Source organism: Gobius niger (genome assembly GCF_951799975.1).
Source record: "Gobius niger genome assembly, chromosome: 8".
Taxonomy (NCBI): domain Eukaryota; kingdom Metazoa; phylum Chordata; class Actinopteri; order Gobiiformes; family Gobiidae; genus Gobius; species Gobius niger.
In genome coordinates, this window is record NC_136859.1 from 7,111,554 (window position 1) to 7,125,657 (window position 14,104).

Sequence of the window (14,104 nt, forward strand, 5' to 3'; positions counted from 1 at the left end):
CTAAGCTCAGGTAAGAACATATCACAGAATGGAAAAACGGTGGCCTGTTCCTTTAATACATTTCTAAAAATGTACAAAACGCACAGTATTGTGTCCTAACTTTCCAGATCAGAATATTTTGTGACCCATTTTTATCTGTATGTGACTTTGGGCCAAAACAGCAAAGGAAACGCTGACCTTAATAAGTTTAAATTTCTCATGCCTGTCCCTCCATGTCACACATCATCACATTCTGTCCCACTTTCACTACTATTTGAAGTGGTCACCCTTATATCTGGATCACTAGCCTCTTCATTTCACCATAGCAACATCATGTAAACAACAAAAGCGTTTTTATTCCACATTGAAGAAAACAAATCAGGTACGGGTCCTTTAAAATAGGCTATAACATTAAGACTAGCCATGTTTGGTCAAAATCCCCATCAGCATCACATCAACAATTTTACGCACGAGATGAGTCCAAAGATTGGGTCTGGACATGCACAGAGACGGATAGTGAGTCCCAGTGTTGACAGCGCTGCCAGGAAACAGAATTAGGTCAGGAGGAAGACCAAAAAAGAGGAGGTTTATGGATGCCCTAGTGTCCCGCCTCACAAATCCAGTTCGCGCTTGTCCTGGTTTAGCCCCTCTTTTTTTTTTTTTCTTTTTTTTTTTTTCTTCTCACAGATGACGTCGTTACGTAATGTCGAGTGCTCACTGAGATGGATGGTAATAAATTATGTAATAAATCTCCTTCTGATGTTCGCAAAATTAAAACGGAGCGCCTCGGGACGTGCGCGAGACCTAATTACTTCTCCACTAACCTTTTCCACTAGAGCGCCCGCGTTCTCCCTCTCCCGACGCGCACTCTAAATCGTTTACATTTAACCCGATTATCCGTCTATGCAACACGCAGCCTCTACTATTGTTATTGTCGCGGAATCCCTGATTGATAAGATTCGTGAATGAGGCTGGATCGGGGTCCGTGTCGTTTCCGCGCAGAGTGACGTCGCCCCCGAGTTACGTAAGAGATGGATGACCTGCGATGACTGAAGCGTGAATAACATTACCTCAGCATATGCTTGGTTGTAGCCCTCTCTGAAGGGATTCAAGTCAAGGGAAAAGGCGTGCATGTGCGCCTAATAGTGAACAGGCTGTCGAAATTATGACTTTTGCTAATTGGGTGCGTGCTTTTTCACTTGCCAACTTCGACCTGGTTAATACACCTAGTTTATTCCTGGTCCAGCCAATAGAAGTTGCTTGTTCTTTATCCTGGTCCGCTCCATTTAGTCCTGATCCGGACACCTGCAACCCAGGGCACAATTTAGACCTGGTTTAAGTTTGGTCCTCTACACTTTAAAGACTCCTCATCCAGTCCATAGGCCGGGTTTAGTGACTCCTGGCCTGGCTTTATGCCCCATTGTGCCTAGCCCCATGGACCAGCTTTTATTTTATTTTATTTTATTTTACTGACCTTTATTTAACCAGGATAGTCCCGCTGAGATTAAGAATCTCTGGCCCCAGAGGGGAATCTATTGTACATGTTTTAGTGGTAGGGGAAACCGGAGTACCCGGAGGAAACCTACGCAGACACGGGGAGAACATGCAAACTCCACACGGAAAGGCCCCGTCCAGGTGGGAATCGAACCCGGGACCTTCTAGCTGTGAGGCATGAGCGCTAGACCTGGTTTACGTTTTGGTGCTCCATAGTATTTGGTTTGTTCCTCATCCAGTCCATATAGGCCGGGTTTAGTGACTCCTGGCCTGGCTTTATGCTGGGCTATGTCTTGCCCCATGGACCGGCTTAGACCTGGTTTAGACCTGGTTTAGACCTGGTTTAGACCTGGTTTACTCCTGGTCCAACCCTGACCACACTTAGACCTGGTTTAAGTTTTGGTTCTCTATAGTATTTGGTTTGTTCCTCATCCGGTCCATATAGGCCGGGTTTAGTGACTCCTGCCCTGGCTTTATGCTGGGTTATGTCGAGCCCCATGGACCGGCTTAGACCTGGTTTAGACCTGGTTTAGACCTGGTTTAGACCTGGTTTAGACCTGGTTTAGACCTGGTTTAGACCTGGTTTACTCCTGGTCCAACCCTGACCACACTTAGACCTGGTTTAAGTTTTGGTTCTCTATAGTATTTGGTTTGTTCCTCATCCGGTCCATATAGGCCGGGTTTAGTGACTCCTGCCCTGGCTTTATGCTGGGTTATGTCTAGCTCCATGGACCGGCTTAGGCCTGGTTTAGACCTGGTTTAGACCTGGTTTAGACCTGGTTTAGACCTGGTTTAGACCTGGTTTAGACCTGGTTTACTCCTGGTCCAACCCTGGCCACACTTAGACCTGGTTTAAGTTTTGGTTCTCTATAGTATTTGGTTTGTTCCTCACCCAGTCTAGGCCGGGCTTAGTGACTCCTGCCTGGCTTTATGCCGGGTTATGTCTAGCCCCATGGACCGGCTTAGACCTGGTTTAGACCTGGTTTACTCCTAGTCCACCCTGAACAAAAAAAATGCCAAACTCCCCCCAGAACCAAAACAAGTTGGTGTATAAGATCTGCAGTTGTGTGTAGTTAATGTCGTCAAAACAGATCACGAGAGAATGAAGGAAAAGAAAATCTTGCCTCGTTGCATTGTTGGGGAGACTGGGTTTGGGTGTAACACTTTTTCCTCCAGCACCTGTAACTCACTGAATATATATACCCACATTTGTTTACTACAAATAGCACCAATTCAAACCTCTGCAAGAATATCACAAACCTCATGATTTGATGTTAAATACATGGTGGTCCTTTGTTTCAACCTACCACACTACCGGAGCAGGTTGTAACACATTTTGGGTAAGTTGTAACAGTTAAACAAAAGAAATAAAAACAGAGGCCACGTCATGCTTCAAAGAGAGGTTTATTTCAATAAAAGAACAATCCAACCTGTTATTCAGTGTAACCTACACTGGGATGATGCTGGACCCCGGCCTCTCAGCTTCTGTAGTGTTTTGCAGGATCTGCTCAGTTTTACATGGCAGATCCCATGAGCCTTTGCAACTGACTGTCCAGGCATTCTGTAAAAGAATCAAAATCAATAAGTGTCATTAACTGTATATAGGGGATTATTGTCCCCGCCCCTGTCAGCCATTGTTCAGCTGTATCAGCATAATGTTTTGAGATTAGCAAGGGAAATGTGCATCCCATTTTGCCTGAGAAACTACAATTTAATCTAATACAAGTCATATGGTTTTATGTGCAATAGTATAAGCACTAAACAAAATATTGGTCAGAAAATGTTTTCTTTTCTCTCTATAATCTGCATGAACCTGTTTATAACCGTGACAATCACCATGTGGGAGGAAGTGGATAAACACTGATATGTTCATGTTACAACCATACCCGCTCTCCTCTACTATGTTCAGTTTATATTTTACCAAAAGTAACTCGGAAGTAATTCAAAGTAGTGTAACTAAGTTACATTTTTGAAACAGTGATATGTAATACAAACATATACATTTTAGAACTGTAACTTCTATATAGAATATATTACAATTTTAACCTGCCCAACACTCGTCCTTTAAGCCGGTTTATGTCGAGCCCCTTTTACCCACTTGTCCTGTTTCAACCCACGCCACAATTTAGACCTGGTTTAAATTTGCTCCTCTATAATATTTAGACTTGGTTTGTTCCGTTTCAGATTAAGTAACCCTCGGTCTGGTTGTGCAGAGCCCCTTGGACCGGCGTAGACCCGCTTTAGTCCTGGTCCAGCCCCACAATGTAGACCTGGTTTAAGTGTTGGTCCTTTACACTTGTAAGGTTTGTTCCTCATCCAGACCTGTCCACTGACTCCTGGCTTGGCTTTGGGTTTTGTCGAGCCCCTTGGACTGATGTCTTAGACCTGGTGTAGTCCTGGTCCAGACCCTTTCCTGCATTAGTCCTGCAGCATAATTGTATAGGCCCTGATATAGCCCAGGTCTGGCCTAGACTTGGTCTAGTGTTATTTGTTTAGGCCACATGTGGATGATTGTTTTGTCATAGTCCTTGGTCCTTCAGCCCCGGCTGTTCTGCTTTTGTGCTACAGCGATCAGGCTCGATCAGGCTCGGTCACACATCGATGGTCAGAGATAATATAATCTCATAGAGATGTTAAAGAAGCCTTTTGTTGCACCTGTTTATAATGCTCGGGATGTGCAGATGCGTGTCTCCGTTGAGCCTGTGTGCTGCATTATTGATGCACAGTGTGGTGCTGGATATGGAGCTGCATATGTGGGAGTGACCAACCCGGGATTTCCAAAACATAAAAAACGCAATAACGTCAGTGATCTAACGGCGAGAGAGTGAGAGAGAGAGAGTGTGAATCGGCCTGCAGACCGGAGCAGCTGCAGATTCACGACAGCAGATTCACAACCACAACATTTCTCCATCTGCAGTTTGGAAGTTCATGAAGTCACTGAATCTGAGAGCAGATATGCTAAAAAAAAAATCATCATATAAGTAACTAAGATTTAAAATATGTCGACATCAACACTGAAATTTTAGACTATAAACAATTGCATCGAGTTAATTTATACATGTATTTATTCTAACCAGTGTTGGTTTAACGTATTACAAAAGTAACAAGTTACAGAAATATATACCTTTTTCAAGTAACTAAGGAATGTAACGCATATTTCTTAAACAAAATAGGGGAATATATTAGTCATTACATAATAATAATACAATCAAAAGCAGCATAACAAAACAAGTTGGACACTGGTTTATTGCTGGGTTGCAGGTTCTAGAATGTGATGATGTCATCGGACCCAACAGGGGGCAGGAGCCATTTTTTCCTTATTATCAGTTTATATTCTACCAAAAGTGACTCAGAAGTGACTCGAAGTCATGTAACTCGGTTACATTTTTGAAACAGTAATAAGTAATACAAACATATTACATTTTTAAAGCTGTAACTACTGAATATATTACCATTTTGAAGTAACTTGCTCAAACACTGAACTTTACACATCAGGCTCATTTCTTCTACTTTTACAACATAGCCAACTTTTATTGAGGCAAAAAGAAAAGAAAGTCAGGTATGGCCATTAAGTGAACAATTTGAGAACTTATTCTTCCAGTGCAGCCTCTTTACAAAAATAAAACCTAAATTGAGCGAGATTTTTGTAGCTGTCTTCTGCACCTCAATATTGTTACATGATCTTCCAAAACAAAAAAATGGCGCCGTCTTGTACAAAAACAAAAACTAACAAAAAGTGTCGTGAATCTGCGGTCGTAAACGCGCAGTCGCGTATCTGCAGCGGCTCCGGGCTGCAGAAGTATTAAAACAGAGTGAGAGAGACGCAGTGCAACAGAGCGAGAAAACCCCTTCCTCTTCATTCAGTGTTTGTCCGTGTGCGCTCAGTCAGTGCAGCCCGTCCGTGCCGTGATCATGCGTCGCTCTCCCGCGCGCAAAAGCCCCTCTGCTGCAGCCTCCTCGGCGCGGGACGGTGGCGCAGGGATGCTGCTCAGGTCGCCCCGCAGCAAGCAGCATCTGGAGGGAGCGCTGAAGAAATACACCAACCTGCTCCACGGATGGCAGAGTCGGTGAGTTGTTGCAGCAGCTGGGGGTGCACACGGCGCGGTCCTTCTCTATGTGGGACAGCTGGAGCACGCGCTGGGTTTTTTTGGGGTGGTCTTCGCTTCAGCCATGCACGAAATACGCCTCAGAGGTAATATTCTAAGTTTACAGTGGATGTGAGGACGAAACTAGACCGGGGGCTAAACGTATTAAGGGTCAATTCGGTCTAAGCAGGGGTACACCAGGACTAAACTTAATTAGGTTTTGGACAAGGTGTAAAACCAGGTGTAAAGCAAAACCAAAACATGGACTAAACCAGTTATAAACCAGCAGGGACTAAACCCAATGGAACTAAACCCACTAGAACTAAACCAGGGACTCAACCATGTAGCAAAAATAAACTAAAAGTTCATGACTGGCTGCACATTGTAGCCTACAGCAGGGGTTTTATAGGACCTTTCAGCGGGAGTCCCAGTTTATTTAGAAAGCAGTCACTTAAAAACACTATTTGTAAGTAAAAAGACAATGTTTCCCCATCAAAATGTCCCCCCTTTTTTCAGTCTGAAATAGTTAGTACGCCCTGCTAGGTCCTCGAGTACCCCTGGTTGGGAAACACCCAGTACATTTTATATAAACAAAGCCTTTTCCAGAATAATGAGCTATAATCAAAAAAAGTAGAATGACTAACAAGACCTAAAGACTTTTTAGGAAATGGCTGCTTAACCTCTTAACCCTCGCCTTAACTGAGCACATTTTCTCCAGTTCGGCTTTACCCAAATCTTAAAGCTTCTTGAAAAAAAGAATGAACAGAAAAATGCAAGAAAACAGTTACAAATAAGAAAGGAAAAAGCCACAGAAAGCAACAAAAAAGTGAACAACACAAGGAAAAATCTGCTTTCAAATGAGACACCACACTATAAGCTCCAGTCGAGAAACTTTTAGATTTGGGTAAAGCATGTTCCAGCCGCGTCCTAACGTGTAGAACGAGCCCAGACCTTTTCACCACTCAAAAAGTTGTTGTTTCGGGTCCGAAGTGCCGTCATGCATAAGCTTAATATAGAAGGTGCAGTTACAAGTATGACCTGAGGTGGCAGTAGTGAGTATAAAATGGCTAACTTGCATCTAGCCCCTTTAAGGCAGGGGTTTAGAGCTTCGTATGTGAATGCGCCTTTAATTGTGTTAGATCTCAGATGACTTTACAGTGTCTTCCATCTTATATGCAGCTTTAATAGAAGTTCATGCTCATAGGGATAAACCAGGTCTACTGCTAAACCTGGGTTAACTAACTGAGAAAGGTGGTTTAAACCAGGATTAGAATGTGTGAACGTGGTGTTGTTCAAACATAGATTTTGTGTATTTCCAAGATTTAGAAGTCCGTGCTGTCAGGAAAACACAAGGCTTGGCCCTAGAGGAAGCCAAAACCGGAGATTTATGGATGTAGTAAACGAGGACATGAAGTTGGGCGTGAGAGTAAAGGATGGAGAGGGAGAGGGAGAGGGCCAGATGGAGCGCAGAGAGTAGTTGCCTTTTTCGATCCCTGTCACGGCGTCGCACATACAGTTGTTGTGTCCGCTATCGAGACACTTAACTCGCGCTGTCTGTGATTGAGCCGAGTGATTGACAGGGAGCTGCTGTGGCGCCGCTTAACTGCCCACACGGTTCATGCAGATCACACATGTCCACCCCACGACGAGCGAGCGCCACATCTGCCACATCAGCGTGTTTGAAATCCCCCCAGACAGCATCACGTTGACGGATCAGTGAAGTCAAGAGTCCAGTTTACTGAACGTGTGTCCTCTCTCTCCCAAAATCAAAAAAGGTTTGTTAAAATTACCCAAATGAACTGTTATCTCCGACTGCTGTGACTTAAACATGCACTGCTTTGTGTAAAATCTGGTTCTCTCTCTCTGCCTCTCTCACCCTTCACGCCCTCTTATGCCGTTCTCCCACTCCCTGCTTTCTCTCCCCCTCTCTTCTTCTCTCTGCTTTCTCCCCCTCTCGCTTTTGCTTTCTTTCTCTCCCCTCTCTCTTTCCCTCTCTCCCTTTTTCCTTTTCTTCCACTCTCTCTTTTCTTTTCCCTTCTCTCCCCTCCTCTCTTCCCTTCTCTCCTCTTCCCTTCTCTCCCCCCTCTCTTCCCTTATCTCCCTCTCTCTTCCCTTCTCTCCCTTTCTCTTCCCTTCTCTCCCCCTTCTCTCTTCCCTTCTCTGCACATTTCTCTTCCCTTCTCTCCCTATTCTCTTCCCTTCTCTCCCCTGCTCTCTCCTCTTCTCTCCCTCGCTCTCTTCCCTTCTCTCCCCTTCTCTCCCCTTCTCTCTCCTCTTCTCTCCCTCTCTTCCCTTTTCACCCCATTTCTCTTCCCTTCCCTCTCTCCCTCCCTCACTCCCTCCCTCCCTCTCTTCCATTCTCTCTCCCTTCTCTCCCCTTCTCTCTTCCCTTCTCTGCACATTTCTCTTCCCTTCTCTCCCTCTCTCTCTCTTCCCTTCTCTCCCCTTTCTCTTCCCTTCTCTCCCCTGCTCTCTCCTCTTCTCTCCCTCGCTCTCTTTCCTTCTCTCCCCTTCTCTCTCCTCTTCTCTCCCTCTCTCTCTTCCCTTTTCACCCCATTTCTCTTCCCTTCCCTCTCTCCCTCCCTCCCTCCCTCCCTCCCTCTCTTCCCTTCTCTCTCCCTTCTCTCCCCTTCTCTCTTCCCTTCTCTGCACATTTCTCTTCCCTTCTCTCCCTCTCTCTCTTCCCTTCTCTTCCCTTCTCTCCCCTGCTCTCTCCTCTTCTCTCCCTCGCTCTCTTTCCTTCTCTCCCCTTCTCTCTCCTCTTCTCTCCCTCTCTCTCTTCCCTTTTCACCCCATTTCTCTTCCCTCTCTCCCTCCCTCCCTCTCTTCCCTTCTCTCTCCCTCTCTCTTTCCTTCTCCCCCTTCTCTCTTCCTTCTCTCTCCCTCTCTCTTTCCTTCTCTCCCTCTCTCTCTTCCCCGTCTCTCCCCTTTTCTCTTTCCTTCTCCCTCCTTTTCTCCATCTCTCTCTTCCCTTCTCTCCCCCTCTCTCTTTCCTACTCTCCCTCTCTCTCTTTTCACGGCTCTGGAGATGTCTGTGAAGTGTGTGGGCGGGAGTCCCAAAACCATCTCTGACTCATCGGAGGAAAGCCCTGCTCTCTCTCCCTCTCTGCCCTCTCTCTCTCTCTCTCTCCTGTCACACAGTCTCCCCCATTCTCTTTTATCCCCCCTTCTTCCTCCACCTTCTCCTCTCTCTCTCCCCCCCCCTCTCTCCTCAGTAGATCAATAGCAGAAGCGCCTGGTCGTATAATGACTTGAATGATCACACTTCACTTGCTCTCTCTCTCTGCAGAGACACCTCACACATGCCACACGTCTTAGACCGTCTTCCCTCTGAGTTACTGCTCCTCTCGCTCAGACACACCACGATTCGGCTTCAAATTCACTTACAAGACTCCACTCCTGTGCACCTTTTTAAACCCGACTACCAGGACTTGAACACAAACAAGTTCCCAAAATGGTTTTACAAAAAAAAAGAGAATACTCAGTTCACATTGCAGAACACGCAGAGTTGTTTGTAGACAATTACAATTACATTTCTTGACACAAATGGTCTATGACAGGGGTGTCCCAACGTTTTTCACCGAGGGTCGCATGTTGACACGTAAATATACTGTATATTGTATTGCCCCACACCTTTATTTAGGCTTGGAACCACACCAGCCCTGTCTCACAATATAGTATAGTTAGTTTTTGAGGTTTTGATTGTGTGGAATTATTAACATTGCAGTAAAAAGGACCATCTCTTGTATTGTGTGCCAAAACAAGAAGGCTGAGGGCCACCAAAAATGGGTCTGATGGCCGCCTTTGGCCCCCGGGCCGCCCTTTGGACATGCCTGATCTATGGTCTAGCCTAGTGATGACTAAACTACATGGTTAGCAGCTCTTTTAGACACTATATTTTGTTTGTATAATAGCATTTTCCTTCTGAAATAACTGCGGCTTTTGTGACTTGAATTCGATTTAGTTTTAAATGTTTCTAATGAGGTGACCCTTGAGATGAACAAGCTCATTTTGAAAAGCACAAAAGAGATAGTAAACATTGCGATAAACAGCAGCCGTGTCCAACGTTTGTCTATTGAGGGCCACTTGACGTGCCAAAAAAGAGAGTCAAATTTGGCAGCTCTTTTTGTCCGATTGTTACAAGTGTGCAGTGGATATTTCAGTGTCTAATCTAAGCATATTCATAACCCTAAACTGAGGTGAAGTTAGAAGCTGCTAAGCTCTTCCACTTTTTCCCTATTTAAAGCAGTACTATGTAACTCTTGCCCCTGGAGGACTAAGCGAAACTGCAGGTGTCGTAGCATGTTGCGATTTTTTTACTTATTAATTGTCTGTGAGAGTAAATACTACGCTGACAGAAAAGACAAAGGTTGAGAGGGATATTGTACATCCAATTACACAATGGAAATCATTTTTTTCACTCAAACTTGGCTGTAAATACTGTTTAAGTGGCGCTAGCCCGCAGTTAGCTTTGCCCGTTAGCCTGTTAGCTTCTTCTTCGTGATTTCATTAGTGTGTATTGGTGGCTCCGGTCCGGTGACAGTCAAGTTGCAATTGTGATTTTCTGGCAAGAGACACCAGATAAAAGACCCCCCAATCATCCCATTAACACTTGTGTTACCCCCAGAGGGAAAAGGATTTATTAAGGTAAAGAAGTTTCTTAGTATTGCTTTAAACACAGTTACGTGAAAAGTTAAACGACATGTTTAATCTTGTGTAACTAGACTTGGATCGTGTAAGTTTTAGCTAAGGTAAGAACATATCTCAGTATGTAAAAACAGTGGCCTGTTCCTTAAAGCATAATATGTGAAAAAAAGTGACGGTCTTAAATATTGCAATAACAATTTGAAATCACTAAATTTCAACACAGTGCAATCCATTAAGTGTATCCAAAAAAAGGAATCAAATGTTCAATTAACACTAAATCAGGAACAAAACCAGGCTAAAAGTGGATCTAAAATATCATGACTAGAACTAAACTTGTTGTAACCTATGGTGCTGAGGGTTATGCAGCTCCCCCTGGTGGATAGTCTGAACTTAGCAGGTAATATTACAAAATAGGAAATAAGCACAGAAAACGTCTCTCAGCACCTCCTAAACAGAAATATCTTCCCACGGCTCTGTTAGTTCCGATATATTTTGTTTTTAGACTTTGCAAAAATGTGTAGATCTCAGTCAGATGGAAGACCTCCGTGATTTAGTGGTATATAGTGGCGATGATATGGATATGTGGTGGTACATTGTGGAGCCTTAATATTGAGAATGCAGTGCGAGGACGAAAAACGCTCCAGAACAATTGTTTGGACGTCTCTGAAATACAGAACGCTATCAATTTTTGCAGTATTATAGGCATCAAAAGTAATTTAACAGCCTGTCTCATCAAATTGTAAAGCTTCTATCCAGAGAAGGCTTAATTTTAGCCTCTTGTCCCTCCCCTCACATTTGCGGCTTTGACTGACAGATGCCTTTCAGATGTGGGCTCATGGACATTAGAGTGACGGCTCGAAAATTCATCCTGACAAAGTCTCTCCTTCTGACGCTTTCACGCTGAGGTATTTTTGGCCCCGAGGCTTTATTGGACGGGACAGTTCGGCGCAAAAGAGGTTGGAGAGAGACATACGGCAAACCTCAGGACGCTGTGTCCGGCATATGCGCAGCAGCTGCCTCCGTCCACTACAGGTCATCGCGGCACGTTCAGGTTTATGGAGGCTGGGACTGAGGGATTTTCTGAGAGGAGAGAAAATACTATACTGTTTGTCGCTCTGAGGATGCTGTTTTAGCTCTGAACTGTATAAACCCAATAAAGAACAAACTAATCAACAACAAGGGTAAAAATAGGACTAAACTGGAGGTGGTCAGTAACAAAGTTAGAGTTTTTGAAGATCTGTACTCTGCTAGCCTGGCCTTAGCCATCCATAAACTCTGGTCAATTATCATTTCCCTACATGTTCGTCTGGGTCTGATCTCAGGGGCCGCGTTAAATCAGTTGAATTTCTACCTACCATTCAGCGAGCGGGGAGCGGGGTTTGTTGGTGACAGCAAGAGATGCTGGTTGTAGTTTGGCAATGGCGGCGGATACAAAAGTAATGGAAGGTCTTCAATCCGTCCTGGCTCAGCTCCAAAATATCCAGAAATTAAAATTGAAGCCTTGGAATGCACAAGGAATGCCCCCAAGAGTTATGATAGAGTTATGATAGAGTTATGATAGAGTTATGATAGAGTTATGATAGAGCTATGATAGAGTTATGATAGAGTTATGATAGAGTCATGATAGAGTTATGATAGAGTCATGATAGAGTTATGATAGAGTTATTATAGAGTTATGATAGAGTTATGATAGAGTTATGATAGAGCTATGATAGAGTTATGATAGAGTTATGATAGAGTCATGATAGAGTTATGATAGAGCTATGATAGAGTTATGATAGAGTTATGATAGAGTTATGATAGAGGCATGATAGAGTTATGATAGAGCTATGATAGAGTTATGATAGAGTTATGATAGAGTTATGATAGAGCTATGATAGAGCTATGATAGAGTTATGATAGAGTTGTGATTGAGTTATGATAGAGTTATGATAGAGTTATGATAGAGTTATGATAGAGCTATGATAGAGCTATGATAGAGTTGTGATTGAGTTATGATAGAGTTATGATAGAGTTATGATAGAGCTATGATAGAGCTATGATAGAGTTATGATAGAGTTATGATAGAGCTATGATAGAGCTATGATAGAGTTATGATAGAGTTATGATAGAGCTATGATAGAGTTATGATAGAGTTATGATAGAGCTATGATAGAGCTATGATAGAGTTATGATAGAGCTATGATAGAGCTATGATAGAGTTATGATAGAGTTATGATAGAGTTATGATAGAGCTATGATAGAGCTATGATAGAGCTATGATAGAGTTATGATAGAGTTATGATAGAGTTATGATAGAGCTATGATAGAGTTATGATAGATTTATAATAGATATGATAGCTGCTTCACTCACTCATTACATACGTCACGACCAAACGCTAGTGGAAATCAGATCCAATCGTTTCAAACGAGTTCACCCCTCCCACCTGATAATGGAGCTCAAGTGTGAGGGTCCAGACCCTTGTATGAAACGTAAGGAGTACAAGGGTCTGGTAAATCCAGGCTAGAACTTTTGAAGGATAAATTATAAAGCTTTACTCCGTTAGAGACTCCAAAGTGAAAAAAAGTGTAGAGTGTAGGAGGGTCATGTGCCATATTGATGATGAGTTTCAATTTTCGATTTGTGAACTTAGACATTTGTGGTATGTCTACAAATGTGTAGACCACATACACATTTCTACACATTTGACATGCACTGGTCCCTGGGTCCAGTGAAGGTCCCTGGGTCCTGAGGAAAAAGCTCCATTTACTGTAGATGAGTTTTATAGGTCTTAGCTTTCAAATGAGGTGTGACACTGGCCTATAGGCTGCAAACTTATGGATTTGGGTGAAGGTTGGGATTATGCTAAACCCTCAAGGCAAAATATCAACATCCATTGAAACGAGAAGTTGTCCCACTCCCAGCAAAGCTACCAGTCAGGTCTGAGGAGAGACACATATATTCTGAGGAAACTTTCACCAATAAACAACACACCAACTTATTCTGTTTTTGTGGAGCAGTGTTCACAGTGTGGCTCTAAATTCTTCTGGCTTCACATAAACATGATTTTGTGCTGTTGGGGAGTCATTTATGTGTGAAAGATGTGTGAAAACGAGCAAACACCTGGCCATTCCGTATTTTTAGACACTTTCCTCTCCATTTGTGTGCGTAACATCGTTTCTCACGCAGTAATTTTCCAGTGGGAGGTTTTTCTTTCTTGGTTAAATCCTTGGTGGTGGCTTTTTCTGTGTAAGAATCACAGCCCGATCTCCCCATGTTTCGATTCTTGTTTTTGTGGAGGTAACACGAGTGCTAAAATAAGACCGTTGCATAACCCTCACAGTTTTGGTGCGAATTTCTCATTTTCATAAGCAGGATGTGGAAAAACTTGTCAAAATTCCAAATCCGCGTCTCGCACGTTGTCTGTGAATGTGGATATTTTCAGAGGCAAGTGTTTTGACATGATTGACTAAAGAGAGAAGAAAAAACCCAGGAGTAAATAAAGACTTAGCCAGGATTAAACCAAAGTCTTGTTTTAACGCAAGTCTGTGTTGCAGGTTCTTCGTGCTGGAGCCAGACTCGGGGCAGCTCTGGTACTACCTCTCTGACGCCTGCAGGTCCCAGCAGTCCCCCCGGGGGGCGCTCTCCCTGATCGGGGCCCGAGTCTGCTCCAGCCCGGACCACCCCTTCATGTTCACCGTCCAGTCCACCGCCGGAGAGCTCTACAAACTCAGAGGTACATTGTCATTATTTTGTTTATTTAGTCGGGATAGTAAATTAATGTACAGGCTGATGGGTTTTGGAAAAGTCTATTACATAAAAAAAAGTCTCCACATGGATTTAAATAACTAATCTCATCTGGGGTCGCACCTTGACTTAAAGGGGCTAGATGCAAGTTAGTCATTTTGTGCTCATTACT

At 43.6% G+C, this 14,104-nt stretch overlaps 1 protein-coding gene across 1 annotated transcript in view; it reads left to right on the top strand.

The window, feature by feature from the left end:
• Positions 1-5,280: 5,280 nt before the first annotated feature.
• LOC306966535 (oxysterol-binding protein-related protein 10-like) overlaps positions 5,281-14,104 on the top strand; it is a 37,339-nt gene continuing 28,515 nt past the window's right edge. The window contains exons 1-2 of the mRNA XM_079561328.1: positions 5,281-5,540; positions 13,743-13,921. Of these exons, the coding sequence (XP_079417454.1) occupies positions 5,386-5,540; positions 13,743-13,921 (334 nt within the window). The 5' untranslated portion in view covers positions 5,281-5,385. The remainder of the gene's footprint in view (positions 5,541-13,742; positions 13,922-14,104) is intronic.